The 13082-nt window shown below is 36.6% G+C and overlaps 1 protein-coding gene across 5 annotated transcripts in view; it reads right to left on the reverse strand.

Annotated features, from left to right (window-relative positions):
* The window catches only part of tep1 (telomerase-associated protein 1), a 171710-nt gene that overhangs the window by 35930 nt on the left and 122698 nt on the right, over positions 1-13082 (reverse strand). For all 5 annotated transcript variants that reach the window (XM_051923151.1, XM_051923147.1, XM_051923148.1 and 2 more), the window contains exons 36-42: positions 12110-12234; positions 10382-10481; positions 9034-9189; positions 6085-6297; positions 1641-1785; positions 1299-1517; positions 139-293 (exon numbers count right to left, since the gene is read on the reverse strand). In XM_051923151.1, the coding sequence (XP_051779111.1) occupies positions 139-293; positions 1299-1517; positions 1641-1785; positions 6085-6297; positions 9034-9189; positions 10382-10481; positions 12110-12234 (1113 nt within the window). The remainder of the gene's footprint in view (positions 1-138; positions 294-1298; positions 1518-1640; positions 1786-6084; positions 6298-9033; positions 9190-10381; positions 10482-12109; positions 12235-13082) is intronic.

Consider the following 13082-nt stretch of genomic DNA (forward strand, 5'->3'; position numbering starts at 1 on the left):
CCACAAGGGCTTAGAAACTAAATAAGAATAATCTGTGTATTAAATAAAGTCTAGAACCAGAATTTGTAGAAAGTTTAAAAGTTTAAAATGATACAGCATAGCTCACAAATGACTAAATAAAATTAAGAGACCTCTTACCAAGTCTTTACTTCCAGTTACAAGCTCACTTCCACTTGGGCTGAATGATAGGCAGGTAACTCCTGCAGAATGTCCCTTTAGTACAGCAACTGGTTTTTTACCACTAGAATTACTTTTTAGATGTTCCACTGACCACAATGTCACAGAAAAGTCATCTACTCAAAAAAAAAATGATAATTAAAATTCCTGAATATGTTTAAACAAAAATCAGCCTATTTAATGCCATGATACCCATTGGTATTTTGAATAGAAATAGTTACAAACTATGAAGACTAAAAGATAATGACCTATTGCATTTGTGATTCTGAATAAATTACTCAAATATGTTTGTAAATTAAACAGAGAAAGAATAATCCCTGCGGTGGGTTGGCACCCTGCCCGGGATTGGTTCCTGCCTTGTGCCCTGTGTTGGCTGGGATTGGCTCCAGCAGACCCCCATGACCCTGTGTTCGGATTCAGCGGGTTGGATAATGGATGGATGGAAGAATAATCCTGAGAAAACACTTCTTTGTATATATCATAAATATTGTAAACTCAGGCTTGACTCCATTATTTGCTATTGGTCAGCAAAAAACAAAAGCATTCACTATTTGTTTAATATATTGCAATTAAATGTGAGTACTATAACTGAATATTCGGAAAAATTCCATCCATCCATCCATTTACCAACCCGCTGAATCCGAACACAGGGTCACGGGGGTCTGTTGGAGCCAATCCCAGCCAACACAGGGCACAAGGCAGGAAACAATCCCGGGCAGGGTGCCAACCCACCGCAGGACACACACAAACACACCCACACACCAAGCACACACTAGGGCCAATTTAGAATCACCAATCCACCTAACCTGCATGTCTTTGGACTGTGGGAGGAAACCGGAGCGCCCGGAGGAAACCCACGCAGACACGGGGAGAACATGCATCGGAAAAATTAGATGTCTAAAATAAGTATTGTATTAAATGAATCATAAAGGTAAACATCTCTCCCATGCCATCTGTGTAGATAACAGAAATCTGAAGAAAAAACAACCAAAGGAGCATTTGCAAAGGCAGCGCACACAAATGTGAAAACAAAAAATGTCACAGAATATATGTAGTTCAACAATAAGCTTGCAGGACATAGTTAGGATACATTAACTGTAGATATTAAAAGTAATGGTTACCTGAAGCAGCTGCCACAAGAGTGTCTGATTTTGCCAAAGCATAGATAGGTCCATGGTGCTCTTTTAGAATATCTTTGCAAACCATATTTGGTCTTGATTCAAGATTCCATACACGTAATATGCAGTCGTTGCTTCCAGACAGAAGAAGTCTTTCTTGCTCTAACCATATTACACACCAGACTGAAACTTTGGGTTCTTTGCTTTCCCACAACAACTCACCTATTGAAGAAAACAACACAGATAATATGTAAAATTAATAAAGACATAAATAATAATAACAAATAAAAATAATAATCAGAAACAGTGAAATGTTCAAGATTAAAGACAAACTATGACACGAACCTGAACGGATGTAGTGGATTCTAATTCCGCTGCTGTGGAAGCCAACAGCTATGTAGTCATTGCTTATGTCTACACTTAGTGCTGAACAATCAGAGGATGGCAACTTCCCAACATTCTGTCCAGGACTTCCAGACCATAGTCGCACCTGTAATCAGAAATAAATACCTTTTCTTAATGTTATGAAAAATAATTTGATTAAAAATGTACATTTTACTTTGAATATTAAAATTAATTAAAAAGAAAGATGCCATACTGCAAGAGCATTGGCAATATGTGTGCATCTTAAACAGGTTTATAACTATATATGCTTGGGTTTAAATAATTTCTGAAATCAACAAGAACTGTAAACTGAATAGTATACATGACTATAACGTAAGGATAAAACAGTAACAAGAAAATAATTAATAAACTGTAATAATTACATAATCCAAAATAGAAATGGTAAATTTCTAAGATTTTAGGAAAGAATCCAAATACTATTATTAAAAATTTATATAAATGTTAAGCACAGTCCTTTTACAAATATATCAAAAACAACAAGAAAGGCAGAACTATACAGGATATGATGGCTACACAATATGCAATTAAAATTTTCGTTAAATATTTCACCTACAAAACTGCTGCAATTCCCTAGAACAGACAATTCTACTGTAAATGTGAAAGGTTTTAAACAGCTAGACACTAATAAACTATATGCCTGAGAATGTCCTCTGATTTTACATTACGGGGCTAATGTTTCTAATTTTCTGGATTCTGTCCTTTCTATTCTATACCCTAATATGTTGTTCATCTCTGGGTGGTCTTTATTCTTTGGAATCCCTATGGAGGTTTATTTTCTACAGCACTCCTACTGATTGGAGTGCTGTTTTCCTCTCCTACCCAGTCATCTGACCATGGCATTTGTTAACTTTTACTCTCTTATTCTTACAGCATTAAACAGACTTTTATAAATAACTATTCTTTAGTTTTTCACAGTTCTGTGTACACCTCTTGATTTTTATACAATATTGTTAAGGTAAAGCACATATATATATATATATATATATATATATATATATATACATACAGTGATCCCTCGCTATATCGCGCTTCGCCTTTCGCGGCTTCACTCCATCGCGGATTTTATATGTAAGCATATTTAAATATATATCGCGGATTTTTTGCTGCTTCGCGGGTTTCTGCGGACAATGGGTCTTTTAATTTCTGGTATATGCTTCCTCAGTTGGTTGGCCCAGTTGATTTCATACAAGGGACGCTACTGGCAGATGGCTGAGAAGCTACCCAACTTACTTTCTCTCTCTCTCTCTCTTGCGCTGACGTAGGGGGGTGTGAGCAGGGGGGCTGTTCGCACACCTAGACGATAGGGACATGTGCAGCTGCTTCCTGAAGGACATGCTGCACGGTGCTTTGCATACTTAAAAGCTCAAAGGGCACGTATTGATTTTTGTTTGAAAAACAAACTCTCTCTCTCTCTCTCTCTCCCTGCTCCTGACGGAGGGGGTGTGAGCTGCCGCCTTCAACAGCTTTGTGACACGGTGCTTCACATACTTAAAAGCAAACAGCCCTATTGATTTGTTTGCTTTACTCTCTGTTTCCTTTGAAGAGGAAAATATGTTTGCATTCTTTTAATTGTGAGACGGAACTGTCATCTCTGTCTTGTCATGGAGCACAGTTTAAACTTTTGAAAAAGAGACAAATGTTTGTTTGCAGTGTTTGAATAACGTTCCTGTCTCTCTACAACCTTCTGTGTTTCTGCGCAAATCTGTGACCCAAGCATGACAATATAAAAATAACCATATAAACATATGGTTTCTACTTCGCGGATTTTCTTATTTCGCGGGTGGCTCTGGAACGCAACCCCCGCGATGGAGGAGGGATTACTGTATATATATATATATATATATATATATATACATACATACATACATACATACATACATACATACATAATATATATTATATATATATTATATATATATATATATATATATATATATATACACATTATATATCATACTGTTAGGTCCATAAATATTTGGACAGAGACAACATTTTTCTAATTTTGGTTCTGTACATTACCACAATGAATTTTAAATGAAACAACTCAGATGCAGTTGAAGTGTAGACTTTCAGCTTTAATTCAGTGGGGTGAACAAAACGATTGCATAAAAATATGAGGCAACTAAAGCATTTTTTTTTAACACAATCCCTTCATTTCAGGGGCTCAAAAGTAATTGGACAAATTAAATAACTGGAAATAAAATGTTAATTTCTAATACTTGGTTGAAAACCATTTGCTGGCAATGACAGCCTGAAGTCTTGAACTCATGGACATCACCAGATGCTGGGTTTCCTCCTTTTTAATGCTCTGCCAGGCCCATTACTGCAGTGGCTTTCAGTTGCTGTTTGTTTGTGGGTCTTTCTGTGTGAAGTTTAGTCTTCAACAAGTGAAATGCTTGTTCAATTGGGTTAAGATCAGGTGACTGACTTGGCCATTCAAGAATTTTCCACTTCTTTGCTTTAATAAACTCCTGGGTTGCTTTGGCTGTATGTTTTGGGTCATTGTCCATCTGTATCATGAAACGCCGCCCAATCAATTTGACTGCATTTAGCTAGATTTGAGTAGACAGTATGTCTCTGAACACCTTAGAATTCATTCGGTTGCTTCTGTCCTGTGTCACATCATCAATAAACACTAGTGTCCCAGTGCCACTGGCAGCCATGCACGCCCAAGCCATCACACTGCCTCCACCGTGTTTTACAGATGATGTGGTATGCTTTGGATAATGAGCTGTTCCACGCCTTCTCCATAATTTTTTCTTGCCATCATTCTGGTAGAGGTTGATCTTGGTTTCATCTGTCCAAAGAATGTTTTTCCAGAACTGTGCTGGCTTTTTTAGATGTTCTTTAGCAAAGTCCAATCTAGCCTTTCTATTCTTGAGGCTTATGAGTGGCTTGCACCTTGCAGTGCACCCTCTGTATTTACTTTCATGCAGTCTTCTCTTTATGGTAGATTTGGATATTGATATGCCTACCCCCTGGAAAGTGGTGCTCACTTGGTTGGCTGTTGTGAAGGGGTTTCTCTTCACCATGGAAATGATTCTGCGGTCTTCCATGGATGTCCAGGTCTTTTTGCGTTGCTGAGTTCACCAGTGCTTGCTTTCTTTCTCAGGATGTACCAAACTGTAGATTTTGCCACTCGTAATATTGTAGCAATTTCTCGGATGGGTTTTTTCTGTTTTCGCAGCTTAAGAATGGCTTCTTTCACCTGCATGGAGAGCTCCTTTGACCACATGTTGTCTGTTCACAGCAAAATCTTCCACATGTAAGCACCACACCTCAAATCAACTCCAGGCCTTTTATCTGCTTAATTGATAATGAGATAATGACGGACTTGCCCACACCTGCCAATGAAATAGCCTTTGAGTCAATTGTCCAATTACTTTTGAGCCGCTGAAATGAAGGGATTGTGTTAAACAATGTTTTAGTTGCCTCACATTTTTATGCAATTGTTTTGTTCACCCCACTGAATTAAAGCTGACAGTCTGCACTTCAACTGCATCGGAGTTGTTTCATTTAAAATTCATTGTGGTAATGTACAGAATCAAAATTAGAAAAAAAGTTGTCTCTGTCCAAATATGGACCTAACTGTATATATATATAAATATATATAAATAAAATAAAAAAAGGAACGGAGAGTTTTGAAATGGCCAAGTCAAAGCCAATATTTGAATTCCATCGAGATGTTGTGGGGGAATTTGAAACAGGCTGTGCATGCAAGAAAACCCTCAAACATCACACAACTAAAAGAATTCTGCTTGGAGGAGTGGGAAACACTTTCTCCCAGCAGAAGTCAGATGTTACTAGGCAGTAATGGGAAATGCCTGCTGGAGGGGGCCAAGGGGGAACTTACTGTTTCCACAGATGGAAATGGCATACATGTCATATTTTCATGTTTTTTTAACCCAAATTGCATTACCTTTATCTAAAGATACTATTTAAATGTAGATCAAACCTGCAAATATTTGAACATTTATATAATGTCAATATAAACACTAAATTATTTAACCGTTTTTATGCATTTTCTAATGTCATGGAATAGATGAGAGGAAAAATAGAATCTGCCCATTATTTTTCTTTCTCAAATACAGCAATTTCAATAAAACCAAGTAGAAAGCAGTAAATACAAAAGTCAAAAGGTACAAAAATATTAAAGGAAACAAATTATATTCTTAATAAGTAGATTCATGAGAAAAACCTTTGAAAAATGTGAAATATATTGTTTCAATAATTTATCAAATTCAATAATGGTTATTAATAAACTTATTTTGAAGTAAATGTTAAAGAGTATCCACTTATTCATTAAGTACTGTACATTTAATTCAGGAAAGTAAAATCTAAAACGTTTATCAAAAAATGTATAAAATAAAATCAAAATTCTTACCATTCTGTCAGCCCCAGCAGTCATCAGCAGTCGACCACTGTCCAAAAACTGAACAACCTCAGCCGAGCCACTGTGTGCTGAAAAACTGGTCACACAGACTGCAGATGGCACTGACCAGAATCTAATCTCTCCATCCATATCGCCAGATACCAAAAAGTCCCCAGAGGGTGCAAATGCCAGGGTTCGTACTGAGGAGCCATGTCCAACCAAAGTCTGAAAGTATTGACAATCAAGCCAAAATACAGTTAAAAAGATATACAGTATGTATTTTTTTAACAATAACATTTTTTTTAATCTTGCATGGGGCAAAAATGCAAACACAGCTTTTATTTATTAAAAGAAAAAAATTGTTATTTAAAATATTACCTTTCAGCTCTGTGTCATTTCTACTATGGTCATACTAAGTTCACTGAAATTCACAAAAGTAGTGCTTCAGCTGATAATTCACAGCAAAAATGTTAAATATACTCTAGTTACACACTTCGTCATGTGCCAAGAAAATAAAAATAAATATGATCATATTAATAATCAACAGTATCTGGCAGTTTGGTATCCTGAGATTCTCTTAGATTCTGCCATGAAACCGGCACTATGATCACCATTGCCTCCAACACAACCCCAGGTAAGTAAGTTGCTGGAAATTTGTGAAAAGAAGAATTAAAATATATACTTTGTATCAATCTTCTCTATAGTATGAGTGTGTTAACGGTAGAGATGCCTGGTATTGTAATAAATAGAGATAATTTACAGCAATTCCTCCAGAAACAACAATGGGACTAAATGCCTTTTTTCTTATTGCAAGATCTTGTGTTTTATTTCCATTGTTGCTGTTGGAACTGTAGCTAGATAAGGAATTGGAAATAGCAGAGTCAAGACTGAAACACAGAGCAGCGTTTAGACCAGTGGCAATGCCACAATACAGCAAGGCACAAGGCAAAGACAGGTGCCATCTTGTTCAGGAGGAAGTGCAAGCAGTCGTGGAAGAAGTAGGAAACAACAGAGGCATGGATTAGATGGGACAACACACTAAGACATAGACTCACTTATTCCGATATCTGGCAAGCTGAGCCCCAGCACATTAAAATTTTTGATCCAGGATATCTATGATGTCTTATCCAACATAGCTTCTGAGGCACCTTCTTGCCACCTCTGCTCTGGGTTGCTATTGTTGGCAACATAATCAGGATCTGAAGGCAGTTCCAAAGAGCCATCACTAACAGCCAGCACCACTGCCCATCCTCAACTGCCTTCATATACACCCTCTAAGCCCCCACCCATTTGCCCTGAAGAAGAGCACAACAATCTACAACCAAGTGAGTCAGCAGGCCTACTTAACACCACTTATGATTGGAAGTTAATAGACAACCTGGACAAGCAGCTCAAGTTTCTGACTCACGCTGTAGTAACATCTTTGCGACTGTGGAAGAGCAGGTCCAAGGCTTAAGAAGTAGGGGCCCATTTTAAATAAATAATGGATGTGCTCAAGCTAGGGAGTGGAGCAGGTGCAAGTGATCTGCAGAGAAGATGGCTTTTCTCTGGGTTGATGCAAGGCATCATATGTCTGTGGAGGCAGTGAGGGTCGGCAAGGCTCGGACTGGGATACCCATTGTAAACACCATGGCCTTTAGGGACCATAAAAATAGTGTTTTTGGGTCCAGATTGGGGCACCTTGTTGTAGCCATGGAGCAACAACGACCTGGACCTGTGGAAGAATTGCTGTGTCTGTTGAGTAGGCTTCTCCTCATTTGAATGGTCTAGTCAGGATAAGCTGAGGAGACAATGGTTTAAAAGGGGTTGCACCAAGGCTCACTTTTTAATGGTCAGCTTCCTGCACTATGTTTTTAAACCCATTTTAATGGATTTATTTATTAGAACATTTAACCTACACTAGCACATGTTATGATTTTTGGATTATCTATTTATTGAAGACTTATCACTGCACTGTTTTTGGACACTTGTTTTTGATGGATTTTAAATAAAAGCACAGGAGCACTTTTGCACCTACCCCTTGCATTGTGTGTTGTGTCCTCATCTGCGGGCTCATCCCTCAGAAACGTTATTGGTGGGGGTGGGTTCAAAAGGTTCCTAGACGGAACCGGTAGCAGGGGGCCAACCGACAATGTCACAGTGACCATGTCTAATCATTTTATCAGGGGCCTCAAAACAGTTCACAATGATTGAACTGAATGTTCCCCAGGAAGATTGGATGTTCGAGGCTTTTGAGAGGAGGCAAGCTAATTAACAGGGACTCCTGAATGAATGCTGAGGATGGGGTGGCGAGCACACTGCCATCTGGTTGAGGTGGGCTGCAGGGGCTTCGTTGGCAGCTCTCTCTGCAAAGTTTACACGCAACTTGGCATCAAGGGGCCTTTGAAGAGACCAGTCACCAGATCAGCATCAAAAGCTGTTGAGTGAGCCTCGAGTTGGCTGTGGATGAAGGGGGTGATCTATGGATGAATAATGCTAGAAGGCACATCAGGGTCTGGTCTGGTCACCTGGGTGAACATTTCTGGTGTTGCCAGACCCAACACTTGTAATGCATCTCAGAACATCCTTGTGGATGTATTTAGTAACTTTAGTCATTAAAATAAATCATTACTGTTACAGTTTTAATGTAACAAGAAATATTTTAACATAGAAATATTTCAAAACAGGTCAACTATCCTGGGCAGTCTCTAAATTATTTTCCACAGAGTACATTATGATAATTTAATTATAAATCTTATATACGTATATTGGTATATGGAAAAAAGCAAAAAACACAACATAAATCAGTTATTTAAAAGATAAGAAATAAATAGTTTTGGAAGATTCCCAGACCCAGAGTTATAATCTAGGTGTTGATTGAAATATTACTGACAATAATTTTATTATCCCTTCTAAAGTATAACCTTTCAGTCCAATTTTAAGCCACTTCACTAGTACATACATTTTTGCTAGAATACTCACAGTAAAAGTCTCTCTTGACAGCCAGTCCCAAATACCTATTGATCTATCCCATCTTCCAAGAGCTATTAACTGACCATTTGGATGAAAGCTGACACAGTTCAAAGGAGAAGGATTTGAAAGTGATGCTGCAAGGCTTCCTTTACTTCCATTCCACACCTGCACAGAATTAAAATATCACTCAGTTGCAAGCCATAATGCTTAAAATTAAACAATTTGGTGTAAAACTACCATGATACTAACAGAAATATACATTAACAACCATAATATAGGCAAACATTTTGTTAAAATTATTAAAATGGATTAGTTCTTTTAAAACAGCACAAAAGCTGTAATCATTTTTTTATGTTCAGTTCCGTAGTGAATGTTATTCTGAAATGTTTTCAGCTTCCATTTTTACACAGAAACATCCTGAGAGAATTGGAGAAAGGCAAGTTAAATGGAAAGGTGCTCTATAAATAAATGTATTATTTTTATTATTAAATAAATTGCTCATAATGATGAGAGGTAAAGCTTGCATTCCCGTCTGTGATTTTTGGTTATGCTATTTGCACACTACATCTCACTCCACCAAATAAAAAAAAAAAGAATACACTTGACCAACATGAAACAAAATATCATTTTTACTTAAAGAAACAAAGAGTTTTAATAAAAATTCTGCTACCATTTTATTCTACATCAACAGATACCCCACTTTCTTCTCACATATGAAAAGTTGACAGGCTCATCACCTGTGTGGTGTGTTTGTACGTCCCTATTCAAGGTAGTTTGCCAGGTTTCTTCTGTTATTTAGTATAAATATAATATGCAAAGCTAAATGTGTGTTTGACCAGTATGCCAATGTACACAGTTGAACCCATCGATGCCAAACTTTGCACAGATTACCCATTTTTTTTAAAAAGAGAAGGTCTTAGGCTAGGCTAACTTTATTTAGGATCTACACAGTGCTTTTTTACGGAAGTGTCTCTAGGAAGCATTTTTGGGACTTGGCATAGGTATGCAAAGATGCTATCCATGGCGGGTTTAGTTAATGAAATTTTGGTTTAGGGCTGAAATATTTACTCCTGGGGATTTTATTTAATTTAATGATTGTACTTGCACTTTTTCACCCTGGGTATTACCAAGTATCCCCTACTACTTTACTATAAACTATCATCATTAGTGGAATCACCACTGGGTTTAATGTCTTATTTTCCATAATTTTAACATAAATATGTAATTATTTAATTGGTAAGGTGATATTATATTTTAAAATAAATTCTGCTCATCAAAAAATATATAATACACTTTCAACCATTTATTATTACTAAGATTACAATTAAAGCAAAATATACTTTTAAATCTTACTTACCTTCAAATCCATGTCTAAAGAAACTGTGACAAAATGCTTTTTGTCTGGACTAATATCACATGATGTAATCTGGTTTCGATGTCCTTCAATGTGCGTCACTCTAGGAAATAAAGTAGCCTCAATAGCATTGTTTACCCCAGGAAAAACAAGCCAATGCCATTGAATTACTTTCACCAAGAAAAAATGTTGTGTAACAGAAACAAATACCAAATTGTCAACATAAATATAGTAGAAAAAGTATCTCTCTAGTGTCCACTGCTATGATGATGCAGATTTATTACAAGTTCTTTCCATGATACATTGTGAGACATTCACCAATGCACAGTTCAATAGTGCAATTGGGACAACAGAAGTATGTTTCCTTGCACACTTTTCTTAGATTTTTTCTGTTGCTTGCACATGAGAGGGTAGAAGTCAGTGCTTGACCTCCATGATCGAGTGAACCCTTGTGTTACTGCAGGCTACCACAGTATAAGGTTTAGTGACTTCAACATTTCCTTTGACACGAACATTGACTTTTGCTGCATTGTGAACAGTGCTAAGGGGGAAACATCTTGCTTGTTCTTACATTTGGTTGCAAATATTTTTCCCTTTTGTCACAGATCTACTGCCGTACCATGCAGAGGCTTCACACGACCAAATTCAGCAGGTGTATCATGGTGGTTTGGTCATACAGGGACATATCATGCATCAGTTTCACTGTTTGTGTCAATGTCTGAAGACTGATTCACATTGTCATCACTACTGCTCGATATGAGCAATGGTTCTGTTCCAGTTTGTTCTAAAACTGTCTTTACGACTCTTTGTTTGCCATTATATTTTAGTTCATTCATAAATACTGATGAGTTATCTTAGACTGGCAAAATACATAGAAATATTCATGACTTTTTGTAGCATAATGTTATTTCATTCATTAGATAGTGTCAGAATACTGCAACACGTATTATTTAGGCTTAAAAATCATTACACATCACCCCGAGGTTGACTTGTGGTTAAGCATTATTACATGGAATTCCAAGCCTAAGTCACACTTGGGGTTAACACCAAAGAAGTTAAAAAGTGCTTAATGATCTAAACGGAAACTTGTTTTATTTTTTTAGAAAATTCTTAAGGAATCTTATTAATAATATGTAAAATCTGTATTAATATCCCAATGACAGCATCATCTTGTGTGATCTTTAAATCGTAAGTGATTTTTGTTTTTAATTTATTTCACAATGAAGGAATCTTAGTCATAAATGCCTAATATGTGCTGATACTGGGCAAAAATGGGTTTTATAAATGACACTTTTACATGCAAATCAAAATGTATATGTATTCATAATCACACTAATATAAAGTATGATTGTCTATAACCCAATATTCTCTGTAATAAATACTAATAAGCTACACTGCAAGTGAGGGTGATAAGTTTTCCTAACTACACTAATTTGCAAATAATCAAGGGAAAATAGTTACATTTTTGTTTTCACCTCATCTAAGCTTTGATATCTTTTCATTATACGTGTTTTATATCAACTCCCAACATAAAAATTTTCTATTGTTACTATTCAGCATACTTTAGAGTATATGTGGAAATGTTTTGTTTGTTGTATGAAACAGTTCTTATTCAGCAGTAATTGCTACTTAGGCAGGATAAGCTATGAACAGTCTATGGCTCTTCATTTAAATAAATTTGAGCCCAGTTGTTTTCCTTCACATTCATAAAAGAGATTTTTGACATTTTACCTGTATCCACTGACAATGTTCCAAAGTTCAATTTGCCCATTAAAGGAAGTGGAGCATAAAGTTGCTTCATCCAGAAAGATACAGGTTGAAATGCCATCAAAAGCACTTGCAATTGATCTAATTTCCTGTAATTGTTAAAAAGATATCCCAATGACTCATTCCTTGTATAATAAATGAGTTAACATTTCTTGCATATACTATAACATTTTCAAACATGTTTGATCCAATTTAGGGTTATGGATCCAGCCCAGGAGTGGGTGCCAGTGTATTGCAAGGTCATTCATGCATATACACCATCACACAGAAGCCAAACTCAATACAGGATCAAAGTGGGTGGAATCCTTTTCTAGTTATATGTGAACATAAGGCAGGAACCAATTTTAGATGTACAACAGTCCATCACAGGGCACAGTTACAGCATGTGCACCCCCATACTCACTAATGAAAGGTTAATTTATATTAGGCAAACAGCCCGTCCTGCACATTTGTGGGAGCAAGGCCAGAGAATCCAGAGAATATACATGTGGACATGGGAAGAACATATAGTATAAATACATGCAAACAGTACATGAGCCAGAGATTGACTCAGTTTAGATATTTTGAAATAATTTATGTCACAGTATTTGCTGCTTAATCAAATACACCTTGAACCTGTCTTGATTGTTAAATTTACAAGATAGCCTTAAGTTAATGGGGTTTGCATGTATCAGAAAAAAAATGGCAAAGAACATCTCTAATTTGTGAATCAACTAAAGCACATGAAGTAGTATGAAGGTACATATATTTCCATTACGACTTTACAGTACTTGGAACCAATTCATATCCACAGTGGCATTGTTTCTTTGTGGAGTTGGCATATTCTCTACTGTGTTAATGTGATCTTATTCTGGAGAATAAGGTTTCCTCTCTCAGTTTCACGTCATTCTTATTAAGCAAAGTGTGAGAAAGTATGGACGCGAGTATGGGAGTGTGC

The sequence above is a fragment of the Erpetoichthys calabaricus genome, chromosome 2, assembly GCF_900747795.2.
Source record: "Erpetoichthys calabaricus chromosome 2, fErpCal1.3, whole genome shotgun sequence".
NCBI classification, from domain to species: domain Eukaryota; kingdom Metazoa; phylum Chordata; class Cladistia; order Polypteriformes; family Polypteridae; genus Erpetoichthys; species Erpetoichthys calabaricus.